Below are 20,337 nucleotides of genomic sequence, written 5' to 3'. Positions count from 1 at the left end.
TCTCTATACTCCTTACCCTTGTTCCATCTTGATCCCAAATTCCTAGTCTAGGGACTATTACTCATCTACCTTTGTAACTCTTGAAGCACTAATAAAGTAACTTATGTTTTACTCAAGGGACTATTCTTAAATTTGATTACAATGTTTAATGATAGTGGCTTTAAAAAAACAGAGAAATCAAAATTCCCGTAAACATATAGTAAACTTTATTGTAGAATTCACTTTTTCTGCACCAGAAGATCATTTTGATTGAGGGCAGCTCATTTTTTCAGGGCCTGTGTAAATAAGTAAGAAAAGGAATGGGCTTGTTCATTTTCACATTCCATTTTCTTTCTCACAGGTGAAGGTAAGGGATTTGAAATCTCCCAAGGCCGCCTTGGCCCTGGGAGAATCCACCACTGTATGAGAGCAGTAGGAATGGCAGAACGTGCTTTGCAGATCATGTGTGAACGGTCAGCACAGAGGGAAGCCTTTAAGAGGAAACTGTATGAGCACGTAAGGATGATTTCTTATTTGAATTTAGTATAGCCAGTTCACTCCAGTAACAATGAACAAATACAGTGTTAGAGGCAAGAGAGGTCCCTCTCCACAAGTAAAGTGATTCTTTCCCATAAAGCATACTTACATTCCCTATTTAAGTATGGGCTGATAAGAAATATATCCTTATGAAAGTGCATAGTTCCTAATGTGCAACCACATCTCAGCACAGAGTGTGGACAATTGCTTCAGCAATCTCAGACTCTGGTTCTCTAGAAAACCTGGTACATTAGAGCTCTCTGTGGATAGAAGGAGGCTGTCATGGAAAAAGGCATTTACTTGCCTTGTCCTTCAGTTTTCTGGAAGAAATTAGGACAAGAGAAGTTTAAATATAAAGGAAAATAGCCCAAAACACAAAGAAAAGAGGAATATTCCAGTAGATTTAAAAACAAAAAGGACTGCTTCAGGAGGAAGTAAATTTCCTGTTCTTGAGAAATGCACGTAGAAATGGGATGGGCGGGATGCTTGTGATGTTTTGAATTTTCATCTGTAAATTATATACCACTGAGTCTGTTATTTATAAAGCACTGTAAACATGGTTACATGTAGGCAGTATAATCAAGATTAGTAAATATGTAAACAGACTTCCTTGGAAAACTTTTTACAGAAGGCAGGACAGCCAAATCATCACCCAAAGCCATTTGTAATTTTTAAGAAAATAAGAAAAGTTATTATTAAATATCTATCATATTATTAGGTCAAACTTGTGTTGATATAATCATACTTGTGTCTTCTGGGCATGTATATTTTAGTATATGAATGCCCTTTTAAAGTACATTTATGAACAGCTTACAAAATTTTGCAGTACATTTTCTACCTAAGTTCTTATAGCTATGTCTGCTTTTTGTGAAATATTACATGTTCGATGTTAGTAAAAATAGCAATAGTTACTAATGCTAATATTCATATTAGCAGTAGTGCAAAGGGGGAGAGGAGGGAAGGAGGGAAAAGCAAAAACATGGCAGTGGTTACTTATGGTAGTATTTTGTGAAATATTTATGCTCATTCATTATATATATGGTTGATTTGCAACATTGTTCTTATGGGGAAAATGCAGCCTGCTTTATGACACCATACCTGGGAATAGTTTTGGGGGAACCCCTGTAGTACATGACAGGGACAAGGGTTCAGCACTGTAGATAGGCACTGTGGGAGGCAGTGGGAAAGTGCAACCTTTTGGGTCATGGATACTGTCCTGCTGCTGCTGAATAGGAACTAAAGAGTTGTTCATGGCCTTGACCATGACTGCTTCCCCTTTCCTCTAAGCTTGCCATCCACACCCTGGAGCAGCGTAAAGGGAGGACACAGTGAAGCCGACCCACAGGCATCTTGCACATAAAAGCACTCTACCCAGGTGCTGCTTCTGAGTGCTGTTTGAATACTGTGCTGCAGAGAAAGCTCTTTTCTACCTGTTTAATGTGTCATGCAGAACAAGCCTGGGCTTTTAACAAATTCACCTCTCTTCTTGGGAAACTTCTCACATCTGGCATAAATAAAATGAGCTGGCAAAAGCAAAAAGAGATGTGTGAGCATGTCACAAACAGAAATCTGAGCCAGCTTTTTTTTTTCAATTTATAAAATTCCCTGAATTTGGAGACTCCTCCCAGCTGTCTTCTAAATTATTCCAGGCTCTGAGGCAAAGTTCCATCTTAGTAAATAAATTTGGCAGTTTCCTAGAGCACTCATTTCTACCCATTTAATGCTTTCCAGCAAGTCTGGGGTCCATAGAGATCCAGCTGAAAACACATCCCTTTATCCTAAAGCTCTTAAGTAAATGCATTTTGAATCTGGTCATGAAGTTATAATTACCCGGACTTCCAGCCTGAAAAAAGTACGCATTGACTGCCAGCAGCCTGTTTGCTAATTCAGAGTCATGTTTCACCCTCTAAGGCAGGGACACTCAGTAAGTAGACTTATACACACTGCAAGTCACAAATGTAATTTTAAATCTTTGGGTATGGTAGCAACATTTTAATGTTTTTAAGTTTTTGAGATCAGGTCTATGTATCCTGCTCTCAAACTTGTGATCCTCCTGCCTCAGCTTCCCCAGTACTAGAATTACAGGCACATACCACCATGCTGGCTTTGTAGCAACATCTTTAAAAAGTAAAAAGAAACAGATGAAGTAAATTTTTAAAATATTTTTCACTTGACCCAATATATCCAAAGTGTGATCAACATGAATATAAAAACATTAATGAGATAATTTACATTCTTTCTTAATGCTGATTCTTGACAATTGAGTGTTTACAGTTTATATTACATTTCAGTCAGACTGGGCATTTTTCAAATGTTCAGTAACCATGTGTGGTTAGTGGCTGTCATACTGAACATCACTGCTCTAGGGAAACTCAAATCAAGCATCCTCAGCTGAAGAAACCATCCTGGAGCAAAGAAGACTAAGCATAAACGTGCCTGTGGGAGGTTATGTGGCTTAAATCAAAGCACTGCCTGCTGTTCTAATTTATCTTAACAGTCGTCTTCACTGTAAACTGAATTCTGAGTTTCAAATCGGAACCGAAAGAACCCATTTCAGCCAACCAGACACATTTAGGCTTCAGTGCAGAATGATGGTTTAGTTGTTTCTGGGATTTATGATAGATCAATCCATATTCTTCCACTTACCTTCCCACTTCTTGAAGTTATGAATAATGAGGAAAACCCGCAGAGAATGTTCCCGAAGCAAAATGAGAAGCAAGTACCAATTTTTATTAGTTTTAATTTTGAGATAATTACAGACACACATGCAGATTTTACCCCGTTTTCCCCCAGCAGTAACATCTTGTAAAACTGTAGTACCATATCAGAAGCATGGTGTCGTCATGGACGCTATTAGGACCTAGAACATTTTCATCACTTCGGGGTCTTTCGTATTGCCCTTTTATGGCCCCCACTCACTTTGCTCTCACCCTACCTCCTTATTGACTCCTGGCAACCAGTTATCCATGCTCTGGTTTTATAATCATCTCACTCCAGGAAGGGAATCATACAATATGTAAACTTTTGGGATTAGCTTTTTTTACTCAGCCATTATTCTTTGGGAATTCATCCAAGTTGTGTGGATCAATAGTTGGTTCCTTTTTACTGTTGAGTTCCTTCGTATGAATGTGCCATAGTTTGCTTAACTGTTTACCTATTGGACATCTAGGTTGTTTCTAGTTTAGGGACATTACAAATAAGGCTGCTATAAATATTTGCGTAGGTTTTTGGGTGAATATAAGTCACCATTTACCTGAGATAAATACCAAAGAGTACAGTTACTGGATCCCATGGTAATTTTATGATTAATTTTTTTAAGAAACACGTTTTCATTCTCATCAACTGTGGATGCCCAACTTCCACACATCCCCACCAGCATGTGGTGTTGTCACAGTTTTTTATTTTAGTCATTCTGATAGGTTTTTAGCGATGTCTCAAGAAGCTTTAATTTACATCACCCTCATGGCTACACATGTTGAAGATGTTTCCATGTGCTTTTTGCCATCTATATTCTCTTAGTTCACATCTTACACCCACCGACTAACTGGATAGGTTTGTGTCTTTACTGTTGAGTTTCAAGAATTCTTTAAATATTTTAGATACTGTCCATTGTCAGATGTGTGGTTTTCAAATACTTTTTTCCACTCTGTTTTTTCATCCTCTTAACAACATCTTTCACAGAGCGAAATTATTTAATTTTAATGAGCGCTAACTTGTTCTTTTTTGCTTTTATGGGTCACACTTTGGTGTCAACTCCAAGAACTCATTGCCTTGCCATATATCCTGTAGATTTCTGTTTTTCTAAAAACAGGTTGGTTTTTTTTTTTTACAGTTTTTGATTGTACAGTACAGTTTGAGTTAATTATTGTATGAAGTATGGGACTTAGGTCAAGGTTCATGGGGTTTTTTTTGCCTGTGGCTGTCTAATTACTCTAACAACTTTTATTGAAAAGGGCATTTTTCCTCCATTGAATTGTTTCAATCAGGCATATTTTTGATTCTCAATTTTGTCCTTATTATCTATGTCTGTCTCTCTACCAGCACCATAATCTTGCTAGCTGTAGTTATATAACTAGTTTTCAAATAACCTAAGCTTATTCCTCTGTCTTTATTCTTCCCTTTCAAACATGGTTCAACTATGTTAGTCCCTTTGCTTTTGCATATAATTTTTTAAATAATCCTGTTTATATCTGCAAAAAAACGTGCTGGGCTTTTGATAGTAATTACATTAAGCTATACATCAGTTTAGGAAGAATTGCTGTCTTTACTGTGTAAAGTTTTCTATGCCATGAACATAGTTTGCCTCTCCATTTGTTTAGCTTTTCTTTGGTTTCTTCTCTCATCTATGCATATCTTCCACTACACAAGTCATATATCCATGTTTTGTTATGCAGTTATGCGCTATATAATGGTGTTAAGGTTAATAATGGATTGCATATACAATGGGGGTAGTGACGTACCTGTGTCAGTGTGTGTAAGTCCACTTTACAATGTTCACAAGCAACAAAGTCACCTAACAACGTATTACTCGGAATGCATCCCATACTTAAGCAACACATGACCATATTTACTTATGAGTGTTTTAGCTTTTGAGCAATTATAAATGGCATTGTGCTTTTAATTCCAGTGTCCCACACATTCTTTACTGGTATATGTAAAGATAGTCAATTTTTATTTGCTTATTTTATATTCTGTGATCTTGCTGAACTTATTAATTCTAGGAGATTTTTTTGTAGATTGTTTATAATTTTACATAAATAGTCATGGCATCTACACATAAGGCACAGTTTCATTTCTTCCTTTCTGATATTTATACCATTTATTATCTTGCCTTCCCTTGTAACACTGGCTACAATATCCAGGAATATGTTGAATAAGAGTGATGAAAACTGATATCCCCACTTTGTGAATAAGGGAACATTAAGCATAATGTAAACTATAGGTTTTTGGTAAATGTTCTTGATCAAATTGAGTTCCTCTCTGTAACGAGTTTTCTGAGAGTTTTTATTATGAATGAATGTTATAATTTGACAAACCCTTTTTCTACATTGATTCATATGACTATATAATTTTTCTTCTTTAATTTGTTGATATGGTGGAGTACATTCATTGATTTTCAAATACTGAACCAGATTTGCATCCTTGGAAACCTTCCACTGCCATGGTACAAAGATTTTAGTGTATTTCCAAATTCTGTTTGCTGATACATGTTAAATTTTGCGTGTTTATGGGTACCATGTGGTGTTCAAATTAGGGTAACCATATCAATGTCCTCAAATATTTATCATTTCCTTGTGGTGAAACAAAATCAGCTCTTTTCAAATATACAGTACAGCATCATCATCTACCTCAAATGTTCTTTGATCAAGAACATTTACCAAAAACCTATAGTTCACATATGCTTAGTGTTCCCTTATTCACAAAGAGGGGATATCAGTTTTTACCACTCTTATTCAACATATGATGATCGTTCATCATCATCTACACTGTATTCTGCAGTGAACATCAGAACTTATTTCTCTTATCTAACTAGCTCAGTGCTCCTTGACCAGCCCTTCTGCATTCTTCCCACCCTCCCTCCTGTTCTCTCCAGCCTTTGGTAATGACTATTCCACTATTCGCTAACATTTTGTTAAGGATTTTTGCACCTGTATTAATGAGGTCTATCAGTCTATAGTTTACTTTTTCTTACTCTCTTTATCTGATTTTGGCATCATGGTAATATTAGCTTTACAACATGATTTGGAAAATGTTCTACTTTTTTCTTTACCTTATGGAAGAGATTTTCTAAAATTAGTGTTTTTTTTTTAACTTTTGGTAGAATTCTTTGTGAAACTATCTGAGGCAGAATAAAGACTAGATGGGTAGGGTAGAATGATAAATTTAAATTCAGTCTAATAACTGCAGGGTTCTTCAAATTATCTTTGTATATTGGATAAGTTGTGGTAATTTGTGTTTTTTTAGAGTAAGTGGCCTAGTTTACCTAAGCTATGTTAGGACTTAACATTAACAAGATCTTTGTTTCATTGATAGCCACTGTTTTGTTTTTAATTTTATTTTATTAATGTAAATGTTTACAGAAGCTCTATTAATAATTGAAAACTGGAAACAACCCAAATATCCTTCAACAGATAATGGATAAGCAAACTATAATACATCCCTACAAGGGAATTCTACTCAGCAGTTAAAAAGAATGGATAGTTGATAAACAGAACAATTTGGGTGAAACTCAAAAGCATTACACTGAGTGAAAAAAAGCCAGTCTCCAAAGAATATATGCTAGATGATTTGATTTTTTTAAAAATTATTGTTGTGCTGGGTGGGGGTACATTGGAGTATTTACAAAGGTTCTTACTATGTATCAAATATATCATACTTGAATTCAACCCCTCCACTTAGATGATTTAATTTTTTATGACATTCTGGAAAAGGCAAAACTATAGAGATGGAGAACCTACCAGTAGTTGCCAGAGTTTAGGTGGGGGAGGGTAAGGCCACAAGGGGAAGCATTAAGGAGTTTTTTTGGGGAGTGAAATGGAACTACTGTGTATCCCAATTATGGTTACACCAGTCTGTACCTGATTCACAGAACTATCTACCAAAGAAAAGGATCATTTTCATAAATAGCACAATAAAGGGCTGCTGGACCATCCCCACACTGAAACTGTGCTGGGTATTATCTAGTTTGTCTATGACCAGATCACCCACAATCCATCTGTTTCAATGAGAGCATGCGATGAGCCTTGAAGAGAGCTCATAAGTAGTTTGTCAATAAGACATTTGCTCAGTTCAGCCACCTTGACATTAAGGTATCCAGAATAATTGATTCTGAATAAATAAAATTTCTTTCTAAACTCATCCAACTTTGTAGTATTCCACAGGTATATGACTAGGCTGGTGAATATTGAATAAATGAACTCTGTCATTGTATACAGTAAGGCTTGTGAACTACAGTTGGGCTAGAAAGGGTTTTCATGAGACTACAAGACTCTGTTCCACGTGGCTGTGAGACACCAGCTTATCTCCACTTCCCTTTGCTCCCCTGCAGGAGGTTGTGGCTCACTGGATCGCTGAAAGCCGAATTGCCATTGAGGAGATCCGCTTGTTGACCTTGAAAGCTGCCCACAAAATAGATACTCTGGGCAGTGCCAAGGCCAGGAAGGAGGTGAGGTCCTCCGGACCACCAACTACAGAGCTGCTTTCACTTCCTCCCAGGAATTTCAGGTTTCATGAAGCCTAGGTGGCTCTCAGAATATTTGAAAGTCCACATGTAATATTGGCTTAAAAGTTATAAATTTCTCTCACTTGCTAATTTTTTGGATGCAGAATATCTTCAGCATTCTTGAGATGAAGCAACAAGGAGTGGGGAAGTCCTAGGCTTTCTTTATGCAGACCTGGACCTAATAGTACACACCACAGCACTGTGTTAGCCATGTGGTCAGGAGCAAGGTATCTGCCTCTGTGGCTGTGGCCTGGAGCTCTTGTGGAGGGGAACCATGACCATGTATATGGAATGCACAGGATGGGTCTGCTGTATGAGGAACCTTTCATAAAAGGCACTGTTATCCCATCGTCTTATGTTTCTGGCTTGTATGGAATTAATCACTTAATTCTGAAAGCCCATAAAATTGCCAAGAGAAAGCTGATTAGTGCAACCCCTTTATGATCCTAAATGTGATGAATGTGATTTATGAGCTGCCGGAAATTCTTTTGGAAACAAGGCAAGTTAAAAATAAATGAATGGAATCTGGTTTGGAAGAGACGTCTCTTTCCAGAAGGTCTTTATTGACTGATATATGGCCATTCCCTGCAGTGCAGGAGATCTCTTTGTTGGCTTTCACCAAAGATCCTGTTTTAATATGAGTTGGGTGTGGGAAAGTTTCCTTGTTTCGCTTCACAGAGAAAATCCACATTATATCAAATTCTAGCACATTGTGTGTAGCCTAAAAAAGGAGCATTCTTTCCATGTTTTGCTTATGTAGATCGCAATGATCAAAGTGGCTGCTCCACAGGCCGTCTGCAAAATCGTTGACAGGACCATCCAGGTGTGTGGAGGTGCTGGTGTTTCACAGGATTACCCTCTGGCTAGCATGTGAGTAGATGCCATTTAAGAATGTCTGTATTTGAGGGCTGGGGATGTATCTCAGTAGACCAGGGCTTGCCTGGTATTTGCAAGGCTCTGGGTTCAATCTACAGCACTGTAAAAAAAAATGCTAACTGCTAAGTAATTTTAGTATGGTGGTACACACCTATATCCCAGCACTCAGAAGTTGAGGCAAGAGGATCACAAATTTGAGGCCATCCTGGGCTGCATAGTAAGACCCTGTCTCAAAGAAACAAAAAGGGGGCATGGGGTTGGGGTGTAGCTCCAGTGGAAGAGTGCCTGCCTAGTAAGTACAAGGCCCTGAGTTCAAATCCTGATATAACACACACACAAAATAAAAAATATATGTTTTTTACTTGATAGGCTTGGAATTCAAAATATAGAGATGAAATATTTACAAACATCATGTGTCAGTCGAAAAATAAATTACAATAAAATCTACATATGCCTTGATACTAATTATTTATGAAGAAAATAAAAATATCATCTTACTTTAAAGGTGATTGAAGGCTAAATCAATTCATACAGGAAGATTACAATCATCATCTCACTCCATTATGTTAATCTTTACACTGAGGGACCCACTGAGGGTTCCTGGGCTGTAGACTGAACAGGGAGTTTCGCGTTAAAACTGGAAGAAGAGGAGGGATGCAGAGCGAGCTCTGTGTCCACTAGGACAAGGGAGGCAGCAGCTGAATTTGCTGCAATGCAGGGCAGTGACCACCTAACATCTAGATTCTGATTACTGGGAGGAAAGAAGGAAGATTCTCCTTTCCCCATCTGTCTATCTCTATACACAGCACAGCGCCACCTTCTCCATCACAGTGGAGGTAGAATGTCACACCTACAAATTTTTAACCTTAAGAAAGAACTAACTATATCGTGCCATACCATTTACTGCCTGTGGCTCACCTAAGATCTCTTAGTTCTAGCAACTTCTAGTCAGCTGTAGCAATCCAAGAGTGAGACAAACCCCCCTGACCCTGCCATTGAAGATTCTGCTTCCCCTCCAAGCAGGGTGGTGCAGGCCTGTAATCCCAGCACTTGGGAGACAGAGGTAGGAAGACCAAGAGTTCCAAGCCAGCCTGGGTTACATAGTGAATTGACTAGCTTCAGCTATTTAGCGTGACTCTGCCTCAAAAAACAAAAAGAAAAGATTGTTTTTTCTAAGTGAGGAACTTCATTTATTTTGTAACATGTATGAATTGTCTGTATTAAAGGGTTTCAGTATGATATTGTCACATATGTAATACAGTATCCATCTACCCCTTTCATAGCTCCTCCCCCTCCCTGATCCTGGTGGTCACTTAATCTACTTTCAGATTGACATTTTTAGCTTCTGCATAGAGAACATGTGGTACTTGTCTTTTTGTATCCAGCTTATTTCCCTTTGCATAATGTCCTCCATTTCCATCCATTTTACAGCGAAAGAGAAGATTTCATTCTTCTTTATGGCTGAATAACAGTCCACTGTGTCTATGTACATATTTTCTTTATCCATCTGTTGATGTGCACCTAGGCTGGATCCATGCCTTAGCTACTGTGAACCATGCCACAGTAAACACAGGTGTGCCTGTATCGCTTTGTATACAAACTTCAATTCGTTTGGATATATACACAGAATTGAGGGAGCTCTGTCATACAGTAGACATTTTTAGTTTATTGAGGAGCCTCCAAACTGTTCTCCATAATGGCTATTCTAATATGCATCCCCACCAACAGTGTACAGCTGTTCCTTTTCCACCACATCACCACCCGTATTTGTTTGTTTGCTTGTTTAAAGTAATAGCTAGACTAAATGGGATGGGATGGTATCTCACTTTAGTTTTGATTTACATGTCCCTGATGCCAAATGATACCAAGTTCTTTCCATATATTTGTTGGTTATCTGTATTTCTTTTGAGAAGTATCTATTCAGGTCATTTTCACATTTTTTTAAATTGAATTACTTTTTGTTATGATTTTTGAGTTCCTCAGTATTCTGGACATTAACCCTCTGTCAGATGAATAGTTGGCAAATATTTTCTCACATTCTGTAGGTTTTATCTTCACTCCATTGATTGTTTCCTCTGCTGTGCAGAAGCTTTCTATTTTGATATAATCCACTTGTCACTTTTCCCTGGATTTTTGGGGTCCTTATTCAGAAAAATTATGGCCTGTATCAAAGTCTTAAAGTGTTTGCCCTATGCTTTCTTCTAGTAGTTTCAGAGTCTGGGGTTCTACATTTAGTTCTTTGATCCATTTTGAGTTGACTTGGTAGTAGTGAGAAATAGGAGTCAAGTTTCAGTCTTCTGCATGTGAATATCCAGTTTTCCCAGCACCATTTATTGAAGAGGTTCTCTCTCCTGTGTGTTTTCTGTGCCTTTGTCAAGAATCAGCTAGCTGTATGTGTGCTTATTTCCTAGAACTCTGTTTAGCTCCCTTGATCAATGTGCCTGATTTTATGCCAGTACTATGGTGTCTGGTTACTGTAGCTCTATAGTGTATCTTGAAATCAGGTACTATGATCTGTGATGCCTCCAACTTAGTTTAGTTTAGTTTTTTTTTTTTTTTTTGCTCAGGATTGCTTTGACTATTCAGGGCTTTTGTGCTTCCATATGAATTATAGGTTTGTTTTTTCTAGTTCTGTGAAGAATGTCATTGGCATTTTGATGGTGATTACATTAAATATGTAGATCCTTTTGGGTAGTATGGACATTTTGACTATTCTTCTAATCCATGAACACTAGAGGTTTTTCATTTTTTGTCTTTTTCAATATCTTTCATTCTAATTTTTTTAGAGGTTTTCCACTTCTATGGTTAAGTTTATTCCTACATATTCCTAATATTCCTTTTGTAAATAGAATTGCTTTCATGAATTCATTCTTAGAAAATTTGCCAGCAGGCATAGAGAAAAGCTACTAAGTTATGTGTGTTGATTTTGTTTCCTGCTGCTTTTTTTGAATTTATCAGAAATTTATCCACTAGTCTTTTGGCAGAGTCTCTGGGATTCTATATATGGAATCTTACCATGTGCGGCAGAGATTTCACTTCCTCCCTTCTTATTTGCAATGTCCTTTGTTTTCTCTTACCTAGTTACTCCAGCTAAATCTTCTGGTACTGTATTATATAAGAAGGTGAGTGGGTAACCTTGCCTTATTCCTGATCTTAAAGAAATTCTTTTAGCTTTTTCCCATTCAGTATGTTGATGGTTGTTAGACTGTCATATAAAGCCTTTGTTATATTGAGATGACCATATGTTTTTTTCCTTCTTTATTCTGTTGATGTCATATATGACATTTCTTGATTTTTGTATATTGAACCATCCTTGCATCCCTGGGTTGAAACCAACCTAATTATGGCAATGATCTTTTTGATGTGGCATATAAGTGTGTTTACTAGTCCTTTGTTGAGAATTTACCGAATGCATTTATCAGAAATACTCATTTATATTTTTTATTGCATCCTTGTATGGTTTTGGAACTGAGTAATTCTGGCTTTATGGAATGAGTTTGGAAGGGTTCCCTTTCAATTCAGAACACCTTGAGAAGAATTGTCATTACAGTTTGGTAATATTCAGCAGTGAAACCCAGGCTTTTCTTTTTTGGGAGACTCTTTTTGGTAGTGCTGGGCCTCACATAGGCTCCTATTCTAGGTAACTACTCCATCACTGAGCTATACTTCAGCTCAGAGTCTTTTTATTAGTGATTCAATATTACTTCTGGTCTATTCAGGCTTTTTTTTTAATGTCCTCTTGGTTCAAAGTTGGTAGGTCATTTGTGTCTACAAATATGTCCATTTCTTCCAGGTTTTCCCATTCGTCAGCATAGAGTTTTTCATAATAATCCCTATTGATCCTTTGTATTTTTCTGGTATCATTCATAATGTTTTCTTTTCTACTTCTTATTTTATTTGTCTTCTCTCTTTTTTCTTGGTTAGTCTAGCTAAAGTTTTGTTGATATTGTCAGTCTTTTTAAAAATCTTTGTTTCATTGAACTTTTGCTCCAATCTTTGCTATTTCCTTCCTTTTACTGGTTTTGAATTTGGTTTATTCTTCCTTTTCTAAGTCCTTGAGAGGTAGCATTAGGTTGTTTATTTGAAATATTTCTATATTTTTAATGTAGGCACTCATTGTTATAAACTTCCCTGTTATGGCTGCATCACAGCAGGTTTTGTTGTATTGCGTTTACATTTTTATTTACGGTATCTAAATTTTCCCTGACTTCCTCATGAACCCACTTCATAATGGAGATCATTTAGAAGTGTGTTATTCAGCCTCATGTATTTGTATAATTTTCAAATTTTCTTTTTGTTGACTTCAGTTTTGGGGTATTTATTTTTTTTTTGGTGGTTCTGGGATTTGAACTCAAGGCTGATCCATTGTGATCACACATGATTTCAGTTTTTAAAAAATGTATTGATTGGGTCTAATAAGTTTTTTGAAATTTGTGGCCTAATATATGCTCTAGTCTAGAGAAAGTTCTAGGCACTGATGACTGTATGTTCTATAGCTTTTAGATGGAATGTTCCATAAATGTCTGTTAAGACCATTTGATCTATAGTATAGTTTAATTCCTGTTTTTTATTGATTTTTTCTTTGGTCTGAATGATCCATCTCTTGGTGAAAGTAGTGTGTAGATGCCCCTCTCACTATGATTGTGTTGGACGTCTGTACTTCCCTTTGAGTTTAATAGTGTTTGTTTCATGAAACTTTTCACATCAGACATTAGGTACATAAAGATTTGCAATCATTATATCTTCTTGTTGAGTTGATTCTGTGGTTATTGTACAGTCATCTTCATCTCTTTGTAGCTATATGAGTATAGCTACTCCTGTTCACTTTAGGTTTCTTTATGCTTAGAATATCATTTGATATCATTTCACTTTCAATATGTTTGTTTACTTGTGAAGTAAGTTTCTTACAGGTGGCATATTGTTGGTTCTTTTTTTTAAATCTATTCAGTCAATCTGTATCTTTTAGTTGGAGAATTTAGTGTTTTTATCCAAAGTTGTAATTGCTAGGTAAAGACATTTCTGTCATGTTGTTTATTTTCTTCTAGTTATTTTGAATATTCTGTGTTCTTTTCTTCCTTTTGCATTCATCTTTCTGGTTTGATGGTTTAGTATATTGATAATGTTACATTGCTTTTCTATTTTTCTTTCATGTTTCTACCCTTGGAATGGAATTTATATTTTTACATGCTTTCATGATGTGAATGTAGGAATCCCTTAAGCATCTTTTGTAAAGTTGGTCTGATGATCATGAATTCCCTCAGTTTCTGCTTGTCTTAGAAGGTCTTTAGCCATCTTTATTTCTGAAGTACAGTCTTTCTAGGTATGACAATTTTATTTTTTTTCAGGACTTGGAATACAAATATATCATTTCATTCCCTCCAGGCCTGTAGATTTTCTGTTGAGAAATCTTCTGTTAGTCTAATTGGGATACCCTTAAATGTGGCTTGGCACTATTCTCTTGCAGGTTTTAAAATTCTTGGTTTGTTTTGTTCTTTTGATAGTTTGACTACAAACATGCTACTGTGAAGATCTTCTCTGGTAATGTCTATTTGGGGTCCTGTAATCCTCCTGTACATGTATGTCCATAGACATCCATTTTCCCCAAGATTAGGGAAGTTTTCCTTTATTATTTCATTGAATGGCTTTAACATTTTTTCTTGCCTTTGGGTATTCCAAAACTGTGTGTGTGTTTCATTTGTTTAATGGCATTCCAAAGGTCTGAGATGCTCACTTTCTCCTTTTCCCTCTTCCTGTTCTCCTTTTTTTTTTTCTTTTTTTTTTTGTCTGACTGGGATATTTTATAAGACCTGTCTTCAAGTTCATATATTTTTTCCTCTGCTTGATCTAGTCTGTCACTGAGGCTTTTGACTGCATTTTTTATTTCATATATTCAGCTCATTTCCAAGATATTTGCTTGGTTCTTTTCCAAAAATCTCTTTTTGCTAAATTTCTCACCCATATTCTGAATTATATTCCTTACATCATTTAACTGTTTACCAATAATAGTCTTTTGCACTCATTGAACTTTTTATAATCATTTTTTCAAATTCTGTACCAGGTGTTTCATCCATTTTAAGTTGAGTCATTATGTTCTTTTGGAGCCATCCCATTACTTTGCAGTTTCATATTTCTTGTGTTCTCTACCTTGAAATTCACACACCACTTATATCTACCACATATGATTTGAGTTTTAGTAAGGGGCTCTCCTTTGAAGATGTGTCTTGGGATATACATTTATTGTGCATTGTTGGCTTTGTTTCCAGCTGTCTACCACAATGTAGTCTTCTATAGCTTTGGCTGTGGTTAATGACTTTGGGCCCCATATGTACCATGTAAGAGTCAGAGGGATCCACTGTCACTGTGAGTCACACAAGACTGGGGACACTCTAGCAGTTCAGTGGGTGTGGGGTAATCATGGCTACTTCTACCATGGGGAGGTGACCCCTGTCAGGCAATAGAGATTTCCTTCAGGCACTGTTGATGCCACCTATAGTTCTAGCAAGGGCCTCTGCATTGGCAGCCCCAGCAGTGGTGAGGGGCTGGGTGCACCTATCCTTTGCTCAGTCAGTGGTTCATGGCCAGATTTTTCACAGGAAGAGGCAGTGTCCGGAACACATCATTCCCTTTGTGGCACTCATATCCAGTCCTGTTAATACTTTGTGGTTGGGCAAGGCATGGGGGTAGGTGCCAGCAGGAGCCAAATAGGTGTGGCAGTGAGAATGGTGCCATTCCTCTCAGCAGCTTCAGTGGTAGTGCACACTGGGTTAAGTTGGGGAGCAGGGTAGCTGCTTGAGCTGTGAATTTTGTTATGAAACCTTTATCTGTAGTGCATGTATGGAAGCAGGACTGCAGCTGAACTCAGGTAAAATTACTCTTGATCCTCTTTGGCCTAGTGCATGTGGGGGTGGCATGATGTCTGGAGCACCAGAGCTGCTCAATATCCTGTCAGCATGCTCTTTGGAGCAGGCAACAACAGGAACCATGGTGTTCCCTTCCTGCTCCATAACAGGTACCTGAGCATGATACAGAGGTTGGGGCTAGGAACTGCAGGGGCACCTGTTTTTAGTCCTGTACTGGTATGAGTCCACATGCAGCTGTCTGACCATGCGTTTAACCTCAGAGGGCAAATACCTTGATCTCTTGGTTTCAAGGGTGCTATCCTCATTCCGCCCAATGTTGCAACACCTGTCCTCTACAGTATAGGGCCCCATGTGAGCTTAGGTCACAGTCATTCTGCTAGTTTAAGTTGGGCTCACGAGGCACCTACTCCCTGAGCCAGTACAGTGGATTGTCTGTGGGGTTTCCAGAGATGGGAGTATGCAGGGGTTTGTAAGTCCTAGAGAAGCCCAAATTCAGACAATAACTCACTCCTCCAGATGGTTCCTGACACTATCGTTTGCTGGGAGATGATGTGGAATATCTTTCCAACAGAAGGCTACTGGGCAGACTTCAGGTTGCTTGTCTAAATAGAATGCAGTTCAGTGAGGGTTGGTATCACTTGCACTCATTGAGTTTTCTGGAACTCTTTTTCACCCTGACCACTGCAGAAGGGAGGCTCCCAATTCTCTGGCTGTGGCACTGGGGTTGGAGAAGCCAGGGTATTTTGTTTCTCCTTCTTTCTAGTTCCTCTGAGCTGTGTAAGATTCCTGTCTCTCTCTTGCTTATTTCTAGTGTTCTCTAACCTCAAAATGCAGCTATATGTAGTACTTTGATTTTTCTTTATGGAGGAGGAGGGGGGTGCTGGGTACTCCTATTCAGCCATCTTGAATCCTCCCAAGGTAGGAACTTTAAAATGGCTTCCCAGAAATTATTTGGCATTCTCCTTTGATTTTCCTTATACTCCTTTTCTTATCCCTGCCTTGGTGGGATGAATATAGCTTCAAATTTGTATGAGATTAAAGTATCACATCCTCTTCTATAACTCCTGTGAGCTCTACTCTTTTTGTCTTTTCAGGTATGCTTTCATACGAGCTCTGCGCTTAGCAGATGGACCCGATGAAGTCCACCTCTCAGCAATCGCAAAAATGGAACTCCGGGACCAAGCCAAAACGTTGACAGCCAGGATGTAAGGAGAATAGCTCCTCTATACCCTGTGGTAGAAACCTTCCTTTGTACAACCTTAATCACCTCCAACATCTGAGTCTCATATTATTGCAGCAGTTTGAGCACAGGGTTAATTACTCACTTATAGCAAAGATTTTAGTGTCTGTTTTGATCAGTGTGTCTTATCATTTCCAGGGTAACATAGATGTAAGGTAAATAAATACTACAGCTGTTGTCATTAGGTCTCATACCTAAGTAGCTTACTATTTACTTTTTAAATGCAACTTCCAACAGATCATGAATTAAATTGGATAGCTCTTTCTAAAGTATTCTATAGAAATATTTTCACTTTTTGATTTTTAGGTATTATGTGAGTAAATAACTGTAGGAATATTTCATCTTGCTTTGACAAATCTATAATTGGATTGCTTTTTAATGCTGTTTTTTACAGGTTAATTTAACAATGTTATTAACATTTGCATTGGTTAAAGATATATGACCAGTTGGGTTGTTTTAGAATTCATGTGATTTTAAGTCTGTTCGTAATGTAACGGGAACATTTATGCGTTAAATCTGAGAGCAGTTTAAGGTTTATAAGAAAACATAGCAGACTGTGAGAAAATACAACTAAGAACCATTTTAATCATTTATAAAATGTTTATGAGGACAGCAAAAGTTTGAGCTACAGAAAAGTTCTCTAGTCTTGAGAAAATTAAAGGCAGTCTGCTCTGAATGCTGTCATGCAATCACCCTCTGCAAACATCCTATGGGTATTTACATCAGTTCTGCTCAATGAGCATAGCCCCCGTCTACCTGTAATTCTTGAGCATTTGAAATGTGCAACAGACTGAATTTTTCATGAAAATTTTTTTTAATTTAAATATCAATTCTTAACTCAGTGATCGAGAAACCTTTCAAGCATGGTTGGAACAACTTGGGTATGTGAGTCTGCTTTTTCAACTGTAAATTTTATGGAATCTAAATACATAGAAAATATTTTGAATCAAGAAATAGAGTAAACATAAAATACACAACAGATTTTGTAAACTTACCATGAAAAAGATGCAAAATATCTCATTAGTAGTACCTTTTTATACTGATTACATATTGACATTATATTTTTGAAATACTGACTTAAACATTAAAATTTCACATTTCTTGTTACCTTTTTAGTGTGGATGCCATTGGAATAATAAATGGTAATTTTTTTAATTTTTCAAATAAAAGTATTTTTATTCCTAGAAACTTTTAACTTTGTTCTGTCAGAATGCATATATACCACATGGGTTTATGGATGCCCGAATCATGACTTACATTTCTTCCTGGGGTGAGTGTGGAAGTGGGAACTTGACAAGTCCTGGGCTCTGATCCCCTGTGTATTGTGTAAGCCTCTGCAGTGTTTGCCACTGAGACTTAACCATTCCATATCTCATTTTTCTTTCTATTCACTGGGATTACATTTTTAATCCTAGAGGACCCTGACCTATAGAGGGTTTGTTATGAGAATCAGCACAGCCATGTAGAAGCACCTTCCAATTTGGGAAACACAAGAAAAGAGTTTATAAAGTCTCCTATTTGAAGTAGTTCAAACCTTATAGCTCAAACCAGTCAGCCTTATTACTAATTTAAAAAGTGATTTAAAGAAATCAAGGTTTTGTGTTAACAATTAGAATTAAAGGTCCTATATGATACTTATAATTTTGTGATACTTTTCTGTCTTCAAGGAAAGCTGATTGAATTGGTCATTTGTTTCAGTTAACCTCCCGCCATGTATGTAGCCATCCCTAAGACAAGTCGCTCCATGTGATCCATACTTAGCTCTTTCCTTAACTTAGCTAGATAAAAAAGAATAGTAAAGATTTTTGAAAGGGAAAAATGTCTCCAGATTATAAAGTGAGAAGAACAATGGATCCTTTGCCCCAGACATGGTGGATGAAAGAACTGATGGTAACCTGTGGTCTTCTGGCCATTTCTAGGGTTCTGGCTCCTCAGGCTGTTTTGTTGTTGTTGTTTTTGTAGCTAGTATAAATTCACTATACAAAGGGTTTCATTGTGTGATTTATATACATGCACATAATAATATCATACACTTTGATGAAATTCACCCCTTCTCTTTTACTCTTTCTAATACCCCCACCTCAGGCTGCTACCATGCATTGCTGAGCAGCTGTCCAGCTGGGATATCTGCTATGTTTGCCGTGTTTAAAGACACATGGTTTTCAAGTGAGAAGTTTCCATTCTAATAACCACATAGCAGAAGGGGGAAGGAGAGAGAACTCACTAATCAGGGATTTACCCCTCAAAACCTTGTCCTTTGGTTAGTGACTAGAAAACAAGCCTCAAGATCACCAGACAGGGAAAATGTGTGAGACCACACACACACACACACACACACACACACACACACACACAACTACAACATTCAGGATGCACACACACAGGGAAAATGTGTGAGGCTACACACACACACACACACACACACACACACAACTACAACATTCAGGATGCACACACACACAGGGAAAATGTGTGAGGCTACACACACACACACACACACACACACACACACACACACACAACTACAACATTCAGGATGCACAATGAAGTGGCTATGCTGGTCCAGGGCAGTAAGTAGACAGTTAAGGACCTCTGCTACTTGACTTTTCTTTTGTTTTTTTTGTGACACTGGGGTTTGAACTCAGGGCCTTATGCCTGTGAGGCAGATCCTCTTACTGCTTAAGCCACTCTACCAGCCACTACTTGACATTTTTAACTTTATGAACACACAACAGTGATGGAGGGGTGGAGATCGTCATCCACGTAGGGTTATTAATGAAGGCTTCCCCAGGTAGGTCCACACCACCCATGTTCTCATATAACTGTGCTTTACTTATATACCACAGCTATGCTTGTATTGTGTCCAAGAGGACTAAAGTGGATGAGAAGAAGCCGTGTCTACTAGGCATTTGGGTATTTCAATGGCTAAGTTACACAAGAGTTGCCTAGAACCACTTTTCCTTCTTGAGTCAGGCTATGTCAGTCTCTGGGAAGTTTAGAAGATACCTTTTGGGCAGGCATCTGGTATGTTTTACCCAAGCTTCCTAAAGTATTTAAATTAGTAGAGTTCTTAAGTAAGTATATTATCAAATGAAATGTATTCATGAATATATCTTCTATGAAAAATATCCTACATGAATCAAGCCAGGTCACCTCACCTGGCTTCTCTATTTTATAAGGGGAGTGAGATGAAGGGAGCCAGCTGAATCTGTGGGCCTCCTTGCATCACTTTAGGCCACTGACTGTGGTGTGTATTTCTCCATCCTTTCTCAGCCCGATTGCTGCAGGAGTCTTCTAAGTGGACTTCTAGTCTGTTTTCACAATAGAACAGCCAGCTACAACAACCCTCTCCAGTGTTTCAGTGGCTTCTGTCTGACTTAGAATTAATTCAGAGACCTTGCTTTGACTGACAAGGTTCTGTCTGAGATCATCCCTTGACACCTCTCTGATGACTCCTGGCTGCTGTTCCAACACAGAAGCACATCTGTCCTCTGTGCCTTGGTTCTTACTGTTTGCTCTGCCTGGAAAGATGTACTGAGATTTTCCAGATGCTTGCTTGAAAGGTACCTTATTCCTGTCCTTTCTTTTTTTTAAAAAAAGTTTTATTTGTCACACATTAATAA

The 20,337-nt window shown here is 37.7% G+C and overlaps 1 protein-coding gene across 2 annotated transcripts in view; it reads left to right on the top strand.

The window, feature by feature from the left end:
• Nucleotides 1-19,235, top strand: part of LOC109692188 (nephrocystin-3) — a 151,895-nt gene extending 132,660 nt beyond the window's left edge. For both annotated transcript variants that reach the window (XM_074059673.1, XM_020172662.2), the window contains 4 exons: nt 341-495; nt 7,565-7,681; nt 8,499-8,608; nt 16,569-19,235. In XM_074059673.1, coding sequence (XP_073915774.1) covers nt 341-495; nt 7,565-7,681; nt 8,499-8,608; nt 16,569-16,683 — 497 coding nt within the window. In that variant the 3' untranslated portion in view covers nt 16,684-19,235. The remainder of the gene's footprint in view (nt 1-340; nt 496-7,564; nt 7,682-8,498; nt 8,609-16,568) is intronic.
• Nucleotides 19,236-20,337: the final 1,102 nt, after the last annotated feature.

This window comes from Castor canadensis, chromosome 17 (genome assembly GCF_047511655.1).
Source record: "Castor canadensis chromosome 17, mCasCan1.hap1v2, whole genome shotgun sequence".
In the NCBI taxonomy this organism is placed as follows: domain Eukaryota; kingdom Metazoa; phylum Chordata; class Mammalia; order Rodentia; family Castoridae; genus Castor; species Castor canadensis.
This window is presented reverse-complemented; position numbering and strand designations above follow the sequence as displayed.